This window comes from Atheta coriaria, unplaced genomic scaffold, assembly GCF_025399875.1.
Source record: "Atheta coriaria isolate IRGN ID8LTWV9N9 unplaced genomic scaffold, Caltech_Dcor_3.1 hic_scaffold_15_pilon, whole genome shotgun sequence".
Lineage (NCBI taxonomy): Eukaryota > Metazoa > Arthropoda > Insecta > Coleoptera > Staphylinidae > Dalotia > Dalotia coriaria.
In genome coordinates this window covers 817,814-833,988 of record NW_027045457.1, presented here as the reverse complement: position 1 = coordinate 833,988, position 16,175 = coordinate 817,814, and the positions used below count along the sequence as shown (strand labels likewise).

The following is a 16,175-nucleotide window of genomic DNA, read 5'->3' as shown; positions in this document are numbered from 1 at the left end:
TGTTTTCGTCAATGATTCGCTTTTGAACGTACCAGAAAACGTACCGGGTGAAAAAAGAAATGATTTTATCCTAATATTTACATGCGATTTTGAATTTCACTTCGTGTACTAGTTAGTCTTTCTAGTCTTTCCATTTTGTAAAATTTCATGTTATTTCGGTTAAAGTTTCGGCGGTGTGGAGTGTTCGAAAAGTACTGAAGAGATTCGAAATGATCCTGCACAATAAATAATTTAAAAATAATATGTACACGTTACTTAAATGAACACGCAGTCATGAAATATTGAGAAAAAGAAAAGTTCCAATGAACAGCTTTCCCACTTCCAAAGTGCCGTCCGTGGTGCAACGCCGCACAATTCAAATCAATTTTTATTTTGTTATTAATGTTTATACTCACATCGCATCTTGCGCTACCTCGCATAGCGGAAATTTGTTTTCTACAAAATTTGGTCTAGAATGCAATAGGAACGCTTCAAGATTGACGTGTGCTTTGCAAAACCGAAGATTAATGCACATATAATATCTGTGCCGGGTGTAGCCGAAAGCTCGGGATGAACGAAATTAACTCTACGAATACATGATCATTCTAAACTAAACCTAAAGCCCTAAATGTTACTATATGGGTAATAAAAAACATGCTAAAATACAATAAACGATAAAAAATAAATGAAATACTGGTTCCATGCAGTAGAATCGTCAAGAATGCTAGCAACAACCTTGTCGCCACTCATTCTTCCGGTGTTTGTTATACATACTGCGATTGGTCGGAAAAAGAGAAAAAAAAACTTAAAAGTTACGCTTTGTGTATGTGTGTTTTAGCCTTAGCATTTCTCCGATCGCATTGCAATCGGTCTGTCGTTCGACGACGATGTCCTGTTGGAAGCAAAGGCCGTCCGCTTACATGACACCGTTCGTCGGCGGGCCAATTGGGCCCAGCTCACCTCCGATGTTACCCAATGGTCCGGGCGCCTTCATGAAGAACTTCTCCAGCTTAGCAATGATGTGCTTGCCGTAAGTGTACTTGCGGAGCGAGTTCAGGTGCGGCCTGATCTTGTGCATTAGCACCTTGCGCTGCGTTGGTTCGCTCACATCGATCATCTTCTGTACGACGTAGTTGGCGTACTGATCCTTCATCATCACGTGGAGAGCGCTGAAATGCCACAAAATGGACGTTATTACAACAACAATTTCCTAGAAAACACGTTTCTGGGCACAGGGTAGGAAAACGACGAAACAATTTCCCGGTAGAAGAGTGAGATAATAACATATCTTACCTATCATTGAAGCCACAGACTTCATCGATTAATAAAGCCCGCTCGTTGCGGGTTGCATGTGTTACACACTTCTCAACAACATTGCTGGCGAACTTGTGCTGACTCAGCACCAGCACCTTGCCGCGAACGGTGTTAATTAGTTGAGACTTATCCTCCGGTTTGCCATGTTCTGTAATGCAAAATGACTTATTCCCCATTCTATGACGCTACCGCCTTCACGTGGTTAATGGTAGGTTACATTCGGTACAATTCTTACCTAGCACATGTTGAATAACATAGTTGCCAAACTGGTCCTGGATAAGCTGATCCGTGTGGGTGTGCAGCTCGGCAAGGATGGGCGAAGTTTGCTCAGGCGTGCAGTGCTCCAGGATGCGCTGAATCACCCTGCATCCGTACGGATGTGTCGACAAGCTGTACACCTGCCCGGCAAATGACTGAATGATGAACTGCAACGCATTCGGGTCCACACATTCGATGCACTTCTGTACCACGTGGTTTCCATTTTGGTCCTTGACACATTTCAGCACGTGTCCATCTAATTCTCGCACAATTTCCTGTTGTTGTTCAGCAGGAATAGATTCCAGGGCCTTCTGGATGACGCGACATCCATACATTTGCAGTGCTAGAGGCAATACGTGTCCGCGCACCTTTGCGCTAATGTGGTCTTTGCTCAGCAGTGCCAAACTCGAAGAACTTCTGGATGACGTAATTACCAAAACGTCCGTCATCAAGTTGTAGGCGGCCGACAGGATCTCATTGAAAACCATCTGTTTCTCGTTAGTGGTGGCGCGCTCCAATTTTTGCTGGATAAAGCGCGATCCGTGCTGGTCCTGCGAAAACTCGACGATGTGATTCGCGAGATCGCGAAGCTGCAGATTCGGAAAGCGGTTGTTGCGGAAGTCCTCAAGGAGGCGAGATCTGCCCTGTGGGCCTTTGTCCAATGCGTTTGACACGGTGGTGTTCAGCGAGTTGATCTTAGTGAAGAGCGAGCTGTTGGAGCCGAACATAGTAGTGGCGGAGCTGAGACCAGAAGCTACCGAGTTGCGATATTTGGCCTCGGCGCCAGGCGCGGCGGAAAGCACACGCGAATTCACCAGGTTGCCGAGCTGTAGCGGTGCTGTGGGCGGCGGAGTCAAGGAGCCCGTCAGAGGACTGGGGCTGCTGCCAAGGCCGTAAGAAGCGGGCCATTTCGGGCGGTACTCCAACGATGGCGAGAACGCGGACGTGTTGCGATCAAATGAGTCGCGGCGGCCAGTTGTGGTCGACGTCAGGCCGAGCCCTAATGAGAACATAGGCATGTTACAAACGAACGTCATCGCGCGGCGGTGTTAGATACCGAAGCAAATAGAGCGAGACGCTCTCAGCGTGATTGTTAATGTTAATATTAGTATCGCTTTTATTTACAAGATGAAAATTTGAATCAAGATTGTGTGACCACCGAAGCTGATCGCACAAAACTGTTTCACGCGGGGTGAAAACCACACTTTATACCCCAAAATGCAAATGCGGACAGCGCAAATTGTAACTGGTCAAGCCGGTTCAGAAGCAGACCACAACACACGGCGTTTCCGCATCGCAAATTGCGAGTATAAAATAGGTCCGGTGATTGTTAATAATGTACCTGTATGCAAAGACGTGGTGGTTGCGGCCGAAGAGCCAATCGTACCAAGCGAGGAACTGCCGAATGGGGCAGACGGGGGCGCGTGCAATGTAGGGAACAAACCTGAACCTTGGGCCACACCTAACCGACACCGAAAGTTAGTAGATTACACAACACGTAAACAAACACCAAATGTTTATATACAAAACACGTCGGTCTACAACCGCCGTGTGAAAACAATTAATGCGGTATTTGTTGTAAATTAAGCACGTGTTAGATTGCAAGCGTAATGGAACAGCTGTGATTAATTAAACAGAAACTTACCTCAAGCGTAGTGCCGTTGACAGAGGTGTTCACGTTGGCACCGTAGAGGTTCTGTGGTGTGCTGGAGTACAATGAGGCGGCGGCCGGTGTCTGTCTGGAGGTTTGCGGCTGGACGAGCACCGGCGCTGGCGAAACGAGTCGCATCGGTGTGCCGTTGCGCATCGCAGCGCCCTGCGCCATGAGGATGGGAGCCGCGTTCTGATCATAGTAGGGAAGGATGTAACCACTAGGTACTTGTGGCTGAAAATAATTAAGTGACACATGTGACCACCTTGTTGAAATTTCACATTACGCAGTCTTTGCATACCTGTACTTGTTGCTGAGCCTCGGCGGTGCCGTTTGGCGTAAGTGGTCTCCGTGCGCCGTTGCTTGCACCCTGCTGGATGAGGTTTGCCGGATACACGCCCCACGGGGCAACACCATAATATGGCGGCGCCGGGATGAGATACTGTGGATCTTGCTGGGCGTTTACCAAGTATGGGCCAGCTGCCTGCGGGAAAGCGGCCGCCTGCTGCTGCTGCGCCAAGTATTGATGCTGTTGTTGTTGAAGAAGCTGCAGCTGCGTGGCGGCGCTCGGTGTCGTCGCTTGCGTTTGTTGCGAGCGAAACAATTGCTAAAATTGGAAAAAAATAATACGTTAGTATTGCGCAAATTTATTTGCAAAAACAAGTTAATATAAAACTTCATTAGCCTTCACTGTACGCAAGATCAAACAGCCCTCCACCTTTACCGACATGATACTAATTGCTACCGCAATTATTATACGTTAAATTGTAACCAAGATCAATAATACATGCAGCATTGCATTATTAATGAACAATATCAATAACGAATGTTCGCCCGAAGTGGAGCAATACTCATCTACAAATGGGAAATTGGAGAAGTGCCGGTGTGGGACGCCATGCCGATATTACAAATGTTATTATGTCTGGCGGGCAGACATCTCCTGCGAAATTCATCAGTTATTAATCATATTATTGTACGCGCGGCCAGCGCACGGCATGCATTTGCGCGTAATTGAAATTCCATCGATTGCTCATTGTGTTCGTCGGACACAGGCAGCAGACAGCGCGCTAGCTATGCGCACAGAAAGCGTGCGTTCAACTGAAATATTGAAATATTAGCCTTGCTGAGAATGCCGGCAGCCCGCTAGGTAGAAAGAAAACAATTCAAATGTGGTTTAAGGCCAGCAAAACAATCCAATTATCTGACGTAAACTTAAATCACATTTAGGAGAGAGTAATCACAAACAAAATGCTTTCATATATAGGTATATACCAGTAAATGCCACAAAAAGTATTCATGTTTAAACTCGATGATAAGAAAATTAAAATATAAATAACGAGTTCAAGTGATGCACAAAACACGTTCAATAATGTCCTGATTGTGAGAGATTTCAATGCTCGACTTACTTTATACGCTCACAAAGAATCGAGTACACATGTGTGAGAGAAAAAATAAAAGCGCAGACAAACCGCAATCCAAAAATAAAAACAAGCGCCGCGCCGTTGAGGAATTTTACAGAGGTTACAAAAGCGCGAAATTGGCCCTGACCGTGACACACAACTCTCGACACGACGGGCGCGCTCTGCACAACGGCTTATGCAACAACGCAGCTCAGCGCGTACTCTCGCGAGAGAATATTGCGAGGTTCGCGTACACAGCGCGTAATTAACACGGCGCGCGCGCCCGGTTCGTTGCTTCCTGGTGCCGTAAACAACGCACGGCGGCGTAGCACGTACGCATAAAGCATCCGAACGTGTGGAAAATGCAATTGCATGCTAAAGCAATGCAGGCGCGCACGCGTGCAGCATCCGAGACGCGAATAACTCAACAGTCAACACCTTTCACCGATCGGCAATTGTTGCGTGCGGACAAAACCTTTGCTTTGAGAAAAGGTACAAAACTCACAAGTAATGGTGGACAGCTTCGTTTAGATTTCGTTTGATGTATCGTTAACTGTTTGCGTTCTATCAACGCCGCGTGGAATTCCAGCCAGATCAAAGATAGCGTGTAAATTGACTGCTCGACTTATTAAGCGAAAGAAAGTAGTTAGGCGAGCAGGCAAAGAAAAGAAGTCGGAATGTGAGGTTAGCAACACACCACAACGCCGTAGGCAACCTTTATGACGCGTAGACACACCAGAGAAATATGGCTCTTTTCGGCGAAATTTATAACAAGCCGGATACAACTAGATCACTCAACGCATACAAAATTATTAATTATATGTCTACCTTTCACTGTTAAGTCAAGCCAAACGAAGCGTTTAATGTTTACAAAATTCATTAGTCAAGGCCCACCAATCTAACCTCAAAAATATGAAATTTAATTTTTAACGATATTTAATCTATAAACGTGTACTTCAATTATAATAGCCGTTAATCGAAGGTTAAGCGAACAATACACGCCCATAAACTCTTAGATCGACGAATAAGGTCGCACATTCTCCAATTACGCAATGCGCAAACTCCGCGTGCGTACGATAGTACGGCCGGAAAGAAAGCTGAATAATGCAGTCGCACGTAATGCGAATTTATTACGATCGTCTGATAGTCCGGTCAGCATGCGGCTAATAACTGCATAATGTGCAACTGTAAAGCGAAGCGTATAAAATGTTGCCTATACAGCACAACACACGTACACAATTATTACACAGCGTTTAAGATTCTACGATAGCAAAAGGCATGCAAATGTGTAAACTGTGCAAGGTACTAAAATCTTTAAATATATATTAATATCAGAAAAAAGAGCTGTGGTTTAACATTATTTGCTCTGATTTCTACGAAACCTTTCAAATGTACGTAGATTCGTTATGTATTGTATTTGAATAGCGTAAAGTTGAGGTTAACAATTCAATTATTGCGTATGTTTAAGCGCGTTTTGTTTCAGCCGAGTGAAACAGGCTGACGCTAATTGACAGGCCTGGCTAAAGTTAGCGCAATCGCAAAGTTTGAACTTTTATTTCCGTGCTTTTTGTGTTTGCTCGCCATCTCGGACGCATGTTAAAAGTCTGGCAAAAGTCGAAAGTTTAGCATCAAACTTCTCAAAAGACGATCACGCCGTCAACCGTGTGCAAAAGTACCACCATTAGAATGATTAGAATCTAAATTCAGTGCGCGTGCGCATTCAGAATTAAATTCGAAAATCTTGATTTATATGATGAGTATATATGAAACAAAAAGTTCTTTCTACTCGCACAGGCGGCACGTCGCGATCTCGTCATTGGTGTGTTTTTATTACATTAGAATCTTATAAGTTGGCGTGCAATGCAATTACGTATGAATTACAAAGTGGCAAATTTTGAATGATGAACTTTTAATGTGGCGACGCCGCCGGCGCGCCGCAGGAAGTCATCGCTTGCATTACATCTCGAGCGCGCGCGCAAAACTTTTCTCCGTAGCGAGGCGAATTAATGTCGTTTGCATCTCGGCGCGGCTCTTTTCGATTCCGCTTATCTTCGCGGCGGCAAGTTACGACCAGATTCTTTGTACCGCTGCCAACACACAGTTGAGCAAACGGCGAAGAACTTTGAGTGCAACCGGCGTTAAGCATAACTGTAACTGATCTCCTGACCACCATTATGCTCCGCACGTACGATTGCGCGCATTCGCATCGGTTCGTTTCCTTGTGGCCTGTGCACGCCGCGATCATCTATTTAAATAGATGTTTATTTTTATCCGCCACGGAGGATGATCTTTTATCGCGATAAAACTCAACTAAAAATGATTTACAGCCGCCTGGTTCAAATTCAAATTCACTTAAATTGAGATATATACATGGTGTTGTAGTAATAAGAATTCTTGGGATGATATATGTGTTGAATGTTGCATTTATAGCAATTACCGAAGACATTTATTTGGGCAGCGTGCTGGTAAGAGTGATTTTATGTAATGCGGCTGATTTTGCAGCAACACGTCGTCGTCGAATATTGGCAGTGAGTCAAAGGCAATTTGTTTGATGTTTAGACATCTTACCATGTGTTGGAGGCTTTTCGATCAGAGGAGAAGCCCCACCATCCGGCCATGCACGCATTTTTATTTTTAATCGTTTGATACATGCAAAGTGAGCCCTGAACCGAACCGAAAAGCGGTTCGATTCGTGCTGCTTAACTTTCGAGATTGCGTGTGTTAACTAACCACCCACATAACCTTATCCTTGACCTGTTGCTGTGCAAAAACGTCGCGCTTTTCTACCTTTTCTTTGCCATTCTAAACCGAGCCCATAGTCAAGTCCAGTCCAATTCAGCGCTGAATGTTAGCATATTTCGTTATGCTTTAGCATACGATGTTTTGTTGCGTTCCATGGCCGGACATAAAAAGTGCATTATGAATTTGTTTTCAGTCTTGCGGACCGGCGACATGCCGGCCACCCACTGGAAGCTATTTGCTCGCGCAACTCTCGTCGGCGTTATTTTGCATTCGTTTGTGCACTTTGTGTGTGCGCGCGCGCGTTCGAAGTAATCAAAGGAAAAATGAATGCAAGTCGCTTTATTATACGCGTCCGTGCGATATGAGCGGCAAACGCAATTAACATAAAGCCGCAACCATAAGGGCGACCCGGCAAGTTGGCGGGATTCGTGTACGACGCGCACATAGTTGCGTTTTAATAGCCTGCACGTCACTTACACACATCGCTAAGTGGATGCGTTAAGTTAGAGACCGACCTGCACGAACAACTTGCAAGTTTCTGATCAAAAGCACGTTTCTTGCAGGAAAACTAAAGTCCGGAGTCAAAATAAATTGAAATTTGGCCGTACAAAAGGAGCAGCTGACTTCAGCTGTCCGAGTATTTCAATTTGCATGCCATATCACAAAAACATCAGTAACTCAATATTTCTTTGACGTATTTGAAAATAGAATTTCGCACACGCATTTATTTTACTATTGGAAGACAGTGATCAAAAATATTCATAACTCGGCCGGTAAATATTACATTAATTGATTATTTCAGCTTAAGCTGAAATAAATTGAGTGAAAAAAATTTATAATAATATGCTTCACCTATACCGCGACTAAAATCCGCCGTGAGTCGCGTTTATTAAGCAGCTAATGATCATAATCAGAGCATAATGTCCATGTCAAAAGTGTCCGCCGAGCCAACACGGCTTAAGCAAACTTAGACACAGTTACCATAACTTAAGTCGAGAGTCGTGTGTAGCAAGTTGTAATAGTCCACTTTCTTTTCTAATTTAATTCAAAACACAACCACACAACCAAAGGCGACGAGGCATGAAGAGTGTAATAAAAGTATTTATTAAAAGTGAATACAGACCTTAACACATAATAACCATCATAAATATTTACTTCAATTTATATTAAAATGACAAGTCAAAATTACTATTATCACAATTTTTAAACTTCGTTAATATTTATTATTGAATGCTGCATATTCATGGAAGCGAAATTCATGTACTGGCAGTACACTATTCTATTAGGTGTGAAATGTAAACTGTGCAGATGCGGACGATACGGTTGGCGATGAAAAGTGTCAGGCGCAGTACTAGCGCAATGTGCATAAATTAATTTCGCAATTAATTTTCCATCTCGTCGAACGTGCAAAACGCTAAACACATTCGTTTGTTCGATCGTTACACATTTTGCAACCGGACATTTTTCATTTGAAAATGAAAAGTTCAAGAGCACACACTGCACCGGACTGAATCGCACGTTATAGGTTAGGTACGAGTGGCTATCGATTACGAAAGTGACTTTTCTGGTGCAAATTTCCGCTGCTGCTGCTGGTGGAATGTCGAACACGGAAAAAATCGATTTGTAAAACGACTGTTTTCAAATTCAAATTTAATTCGAGGCGAAATTTATTCCGCACTCAATGGAATTTTTCCACATTTCGATCACAGCCAAGAGCCGGGAAATGAAAACTAAAAACGAATCACTACTATGCAAAGAGGGTGATTTTATATTGCCCGAAGTGGGTGGGGTTGGTTTACGCGCGGATGTCGTGTCGATAACGATCGCGAGCGGTTTGTATTACACGACACGCGATTTTCACACACTTTTGATTTGCATGCTAGCGAATGTGTTGCTTGCTACCCCGTGATACTCGTATATTTGGTTGCAGCACTTGCAGGCGTTACATCGTTAGCTATTATTAGCTGAAATCCTGGACGCATACAATATTTATTATGTTTTGTTGCGCTTATTTGCGTCGATAATTCACTCTGTTTTTCTGTTATGCTCAAAGCATAGTTGTTGTTACTAATATAATATTTAACATTTGTTTCATGTCACGCTCGATTAACGCCCCGAACACCAGGCCCATACAACACCCAGCGAAACGACCGGTCGCGTTCACGCTCGCAACCAACTTTGTTCACTTCGACGCCGCGTGAAAATCAATCGAAGGTAGAACACACGCCGAAGTAAAACAAATCCATAGTCACTTTGGAGACGATATGTCTTGAGCCGCGACCGCGGGCAATGCCTGGTCATGCGTGTGCCCCACATCGAGCGGTCCGAAGCGATATAACGGTTCCCGATCCACTCAGCGCCGCCCGAGGTCGACGAATCTAGCGAACATGGCGCACCGCTTATCGGCCATGTTGTTGTTGTCTGGATGACGTGCCATCGGTGTGACCAGAACATAACTTTGACTTTGATATCGACTCGGCACAACTTTGCCGACACGAAAGAACAAAGCCGACGCTGCGCCTCGCGGCTGAGTGTACCCGGAAAGTAAAGCTCGGCTAAAGTTTACTCGAGTTCGAGTTCATCAAACGAAAACTCCGCGGGGTACCTCTTCCAATGGTTCGTCTTTCGCGCACAACATAAAACTGAAAATAACCCCAGCTCGCCAGCAAGTTGCACGCTTGTTATTTGATTTTTACTGCGCGTAAACACGTCGTTTTTATTTGAGTTCGTAAAAAAAGAAAATACCAATCAAACTTTGTCAAATCATGAACGACGTCCTCAATAAAAAGAATTTGCGGGTCGATGCGTGTTTGTTTTTCTTTTATTTTGTTTGTAGGTTGTGTTTTTTTTTTTGGATAGCATGTTCCAATTTCGGAGAGTGCACATTTTTTTTGGAAATTCGCAATGCAAATGTCAAACAGACTCATGTTGTCCAGAGAAGTTGGAATCGTCCGCGTAGATAGCTAAAATGGCACCGAAGCGTGTTTAGAACTCGCATCAAGCTAATTATTTGATGATTAAACAGTGTATGCCGTTCGCGTTTAATGATAATTAGACTGGCAACGTACAGCCTAATTTCCATTACAGACAACAACCCGCTCGTTATGGATATTGCATGCACCACATATACGTACATACAGTGTCATTCTAAATATGTCTACAAAATTCTGAATCACGTAGCCATAAATTTCAAGACGCATTTCAAGTTGTAAATTAAAACATACGCTTCCAATATTATTTCATCATTAACTAAGTATACTGTAAAATAAGTATGTAGTACTCGTATGTGTATGTGTATGTAGGCTTAAGAAAAGCGTCGTAACAGTAAACTTGGCGGTCTCAGAAGTCTTGGGAATCTTGGAAGACTCCGCAGACCTGGATGTGTCTCGAATGTGTTTCAATAATATGCATGCGATACTTAGCATCTTGGCACAGCCGGCACGGTTGTTACCGTCATTTTATTTAACACAAACACAGGCATATACTCGTACATTGTTGGAGCAAGTGTGCGGTTCTGTTACGTGCGAACGACAAAAAGTTCGTTAACCTTCCAGCGTCTTCCACTTCTGGGTTATTGTTCTGTTACGCGAGAAGCGCACACGGACCTTCCCGACGTCTTCACGGCTAGTGCTTCCGACCAATCAGCAGTGATGCCGATGGAGTAAGTACGCGCAAATTGATCGGGCGCACGCTTCTTCACCTTTTACAGAACGAGCGCTTCTTGAACAAGCAACAATTAATCCACCAAAAAAGGTATGGTTAGATGATCGATTCCCGGAGATGTATTCAATTACAATAAAAACTCGCCGTAGATACAAACACTGCATCAAGTCTAGTCTAGACTAGATTATAAAATGTGGACCTAGGTAGTGTTTGCCTTCTGATATGATTGAATCAAATCATAGCTTCTGTCAAGTGGGTTTGGAGATATTGTACGGATACCTTCTGACAGTGAATTGAAAGGGATCAATAGATCTTCGAAGCAAACAGTTTGATCCTCTCATCCGCGACCCTAAGCATCCCTGATTTAACCGCGTATCGACGCGAATACTTCTAAACAAAGAGCTTTTGTCTCATCGCGGATCGAATGTTTGCTTGGGCATATGTTGTGTTTTCACAACATATCACACCTGATTGCAATCCGACACCAGGAAAATCTGCATGTTTACATGCAACGTACGAAATTTAATCAACACACCAAACATACGCATATACCAAATACAAATAAAAATGAATCATACGCAGATGTATACGCAGCTTTCAGGCGTTGATTAAAATTTCAGCGAGTATCAAATTTTCCTTTGTATCAAACAACAATGTTGTGTTGTGTATATTTGTGAACCTATGTGCGCAAATCACGGAATTCATTCCTGGAAATAGGAACAAAGTCTATATGTGGTGCGAAAGGCTTCCTTGTTTTAATTAACTAAACGGCCGTCCTATCGATCACAAATGGTTGGTATCGCTCTAGATGGCGACCGGCGATAGCCGGATTACTTTCATTTTCAAGAACTTTCGAAATTAATAACGAAACCGAGCGACAGCCGCACGCACACACACATATGAGCACTCGTTTTGTTGTCCCCCAATCTCGCCGCGCCCCATGTATACTAATATATTAATTAGCAATTTGAGTGTTGTTTAAAATTTCGCTCACCGCGCGTTTTACGTTTAAGCGTCAATTAAGTATAGCCAAGTCGGTCAATTTCACGTTGATACCGACCGCTGGGAATACAATAAAATAGATAATGCCGGCGCGGGTAATGTGTAAATACAGATTAGTATTTAAATGATAAGTTAGAAATAAAAGTTTTATCTTGCAATTTGTAACTTGCGACAAGCTATGATTTCCATGCGTGCCGGAATGAATGTTTAGGGAAACGTTCGTTCGATTCGTACACATTGTAGAGGCAAAAAACGGCCGATTTAATTAAATTTCCTCGATCGCACGTACACACACACACCGCAGGACAACGAACGCCTACGTAATGAAACCAATGGCAGTGGTCTCCTCACGCCGTCTCCGTCATGTAATTGATTGCGTAAGCCGGCGAACCGTGCGTGATTTTTTTTTGCGCGCGGTGGTAATCGGACGGCATGCTCGAGTGCATTCGCGTTTTGCACCTTCTCACACTGGTAATAATGGGTATTGTGCGGTGCGAGAATGCAGGCGGCATGCATCCATGCACCAATGCGCTCGTAGAGTCCATGCGCGATTTATATAAATCAATTTAGAGGCCCGGTTGACAATATTGCATTTTTTTGACGGCCGCAGAAATTTCGAAATTCCAGCAGCGGTGGCAATGTGAAAATGACAGAAGGCACTTACCGCAAATACAATGCACCACATACAGAATATAAAATAAAGTGCATTTAACAATAATAATAATAATAATAATATCATGCAAAGCTGCAGTGTTGTTTTGCGGATGATGCAAAATAATTAAATTAGGCTAAAAAAATCAATAGTAAACTAAACGGATATATTAATTATTATCCATGAAGCTTTTCTGTTTTGATATAAACTTGTTTTGTATTATGCGGAATGTAAGCAAACAAAATAGGCGACATGCACACACGAACGTAATTTCCCAATTTCCCAATTAAAACGCAAATCTCGACCCCGCCAACAGTATTAGGTTATCGCCGCTCGGCTGGTGGCGGCTGGCCAGACCGAATGCATGTTGTCGCGTCGACGCTGCCGGTGGCGGAGTCGATAATTTTATGACCGGAAATTGAATCGTTCCGACGTTACATTGATGGATTATTGGAAATTCGCCGAGGCGACGCGACAGGATGCGCTGTCCTGCCAGCCAGGTTGTCAAGCGAACGCGGAGGGCGCGTGCACTTCGCACCCTTTTGCGCCCGACGCGTTTATTTAATGAAACTGCAAAGCTTGTTAGGCGACAAAGCGATTCCGATCGTCAAATGGCATTGTGAGCTGTGATTTTTTTCAGTCATCATTCGAATGTCAAGCAAGCAGAGTTTTACGTTTGCAGGTGGTGCTGCATCACTGCGACGAAAAACAGGGTAAGGAGAAAATCGTTCTAGGAAGTATGCCACACCGGTCGCGACGACGTGTTTGTGTTTGCGAGCGGAAACTTTGCCAATGTTCCGTTGTTTTGCACCACTTTAGATGGTGAAAAACGAAAGAACAACGCAACAGGACAACGTACACCTGCAAGTTTTCGAAAAGTTTAATGCACTTCCAAGACGAAGGCACAACACGATCCATAGTGGCGACACTCGATAAGTAAAAGATTTCCATTTAAATGGAAAAGCAAGTTTACAATTTCCAAACATTTTCGTTGGCGTCCTCTCTTCGTGCAGGTGAGTTTGTCGTTTTGCCGTTTTTCCAGTTGGCGACGCAAATACCAAACTAGTCAAGCGACACTCCACGCTTTGCAGGCTTGACTCAATTAGTCGCGCATGTGACAAATGACAAATTATTTGCTGAAGTTCAACAACCCAATAGCTACACAACAAATCCAAACGCGGAATAGTACATGGGCGACGCAATTTTTCGTTTTCAAGGACGAGGCGAATTCCAACTTCCCATTTTGTAATTTCGTAATTCCGTAATTCATGCCTCCTTCACGCCGTATACAAAAGCCGAGCGAAACTGTTTGAATGGGCGCATAAATAATAGAGTTTATTATTTCAGTTCGCTGGATTGGCGAGCGCCGCCGACTTTCGATTGTAAAATTAATATCGCCAGAGCCAGAGGAAAACAAATTGTAACAAGAACGCGGCGCAATGAAACAATGGCCTATGCATAGAGTAGTATAACACAAACACAATATGGCTACCTTATCGATTCATTTGTTTATTTTAACAACCAAACAATACCCGTTTGTTTATACGGTAGCCTCAGACCCGATTTATATTTGCAATTAACAAAATTGTTTACTTTAGTTTTAATACCGTTTTTATAAAAACTTTGAAGGTAAGGTAAGTACAACAATATGGCGAGGGTAGCGTGTGCGTTTTATGAAGTTCGTGGAGAACAAAAACGCAGCATAAGCAAGCTGCAACTAAGGCAGCGTCAAATTGTTAGGTATAACCGTTGAACGTTTGCAAGAATCTAACAAAAAAACTTTAAAGCAAAAGAAAGCCGGCTAAAAAGGTCGCTGGCCGACTGAAAAATCGATTTTCTTCGCAATTATTTGCAACCAAATCAAAACAAATAAAATTAAAAACGATTAGTTTCAAAACGCATCCAACAAGTAAATCGATATTTAGTAATGGCAATAACAATTAGAACTTTTACTTTTTTTCACCATCCAGGCGTCTCAAACTTTATGTTACATTTTCACTAAGCGATAAAAATCGATTAATGATTAGATGCACGTTGTGCGGTGCAATCGACCGAATAACATGGAAATTTGCAGTTCGAAATAAAAACAAAAAACATTACAGTACGCTGCACAGCGTTAGAAAATGGTTACTTTCGTTCGATTTCAATACTCCATAAAACTGTATGTATACACCTTTCAGACGACTTTAGCGGAGCCAAAGCGATGATTACGTTTTATGCGCGTAGTTGCCATGCGATTTGCGAACGCAAGGTAAAACTAGAGTATCGCATATAAAAGCTTTAATCAGAACGAAGTCCAAACAAAATAGAAATTCGCTCACTACAGTGAAGCGACGTCCAGAGAAAGAAGACGGAAAATTAGTGTGAAAATGGTGAAATGCAGTAATTCCGTATGATTGGAGTACGTTTTTAATTAAACGAAATTACGCCATTTTATTACGCACATCGCGTCGGGTGTGGTTAATTAAGCCAAACGAGGAATGTCAGAGAGTAAAAATTGCAAGAATTTAATCTGTGACGGAATTCGTAAAAATTAAATTCTCATCAAATGTATGCAATGTAAGTAAACCTACGATAATAAAAGAGGAAACATCGTTAATGAACTAAACCAAATGTTTACGATTGCGTTAAATACCAACCAGTTTAGCATACGATTTGATTGGCGGTTCGGGCAGCTTATCTGACCTTTTTTCGGCTTTTAATAGGTTTCCCATGGCCCGGCACCGTCTTATATCGCCGCGCATAAATTCCCACATCCCTCGATTCGCGCGCTTATTAGTATAGTGACGAAGTACTTTCGCGGCTTTTATATTTCCGGCCCGTCACACGTTTCGAGTGGTTTCCGTTTTCCGCGCAAACCACGTCGCCGATATACAAACATTTACACAAACTCACATCTACGCACACACACACACACGTCCACATGGTGTGGAAAAGTGCGCAACCTAATCGGAAACACTTTTTCCAGATAAGCGACCCTGCACACCCGCCACCCTAAACTTTAACGGAGCAGCAGTGTAGTCGCTGTTTCTTATTGGAGAAACGTGCGCGCCGCGCGTGTGCCAAAATATATCAAATGTACGAGTGTTGGAAAATAGCGGCGATAACCAACGCAGCGAGACACAGAAACATACAACATACAAAAACGAAATACATAACGTCGAAGGAAATTGCGGAAAAGTGAAGAAAATCGACTTGGTCTATTCGCGAAAACGCGCAATAGATATGCACGACCAGTCACCGCGTTCGTAAACAGCGATTTAAATAAATAAACGTTCGCATTCAGTTCGGTTTCAAGTTAGGGGCTAGAACTAGGAGATGCTCTCGCAGGCGCACTGAGCGAGAGCGTAAACAAAGCGCCAGATTCCGCTGCGATTGCTCGTAAACCGATGGAATCCGATGGATTATTTGCTTGTTTTCGAATTTTGCGCACGAAAATCTCAAATTGGAAAACGTCTACACTACGTTTGAGAGTTCAGTCTGGTTTCAAATATTTAAGCGACTCCCCAGAAAC

The 16,175-nt window shown here is 43.2% G+C and overlaps 1 protein-coding gene across 1 annotated transcript in view; it reads right to left on the bottom strand.

The window, feature by feature from the left end:
* Positions 1-349: 349 nt before the first annotated feature.
* LOC135802041 (maternal protein pumilio-like) overlaps positions 350-16,175 on the bottom strand; it is a 105,024-nt gene continuing 89,198 nt past the window's right edge. The window contains 8 exon segments of the mRNA XM_065315576.1: positions 350-1,148; positions 1,273-1,441; positions 1,529-1,932; positions 1,934-1,991; positions 1,994-2,551; positions 2,894-3,013; positions 3,193-3,436; positions 3,504-3,809. Of these exon segments, the coding sequence (XP_065171648.1) occupies positions 896-1,148; positions 1,273-1,441; positions 1,529-1,932; positions 1,934-1,991; positions 1,994-2,551; positions 2,894-3,013; positions 3,193-3,436; positions 3,504-3,809 (2,112 nt within the window). The 3' untranslated portion in view covers positions 350-895.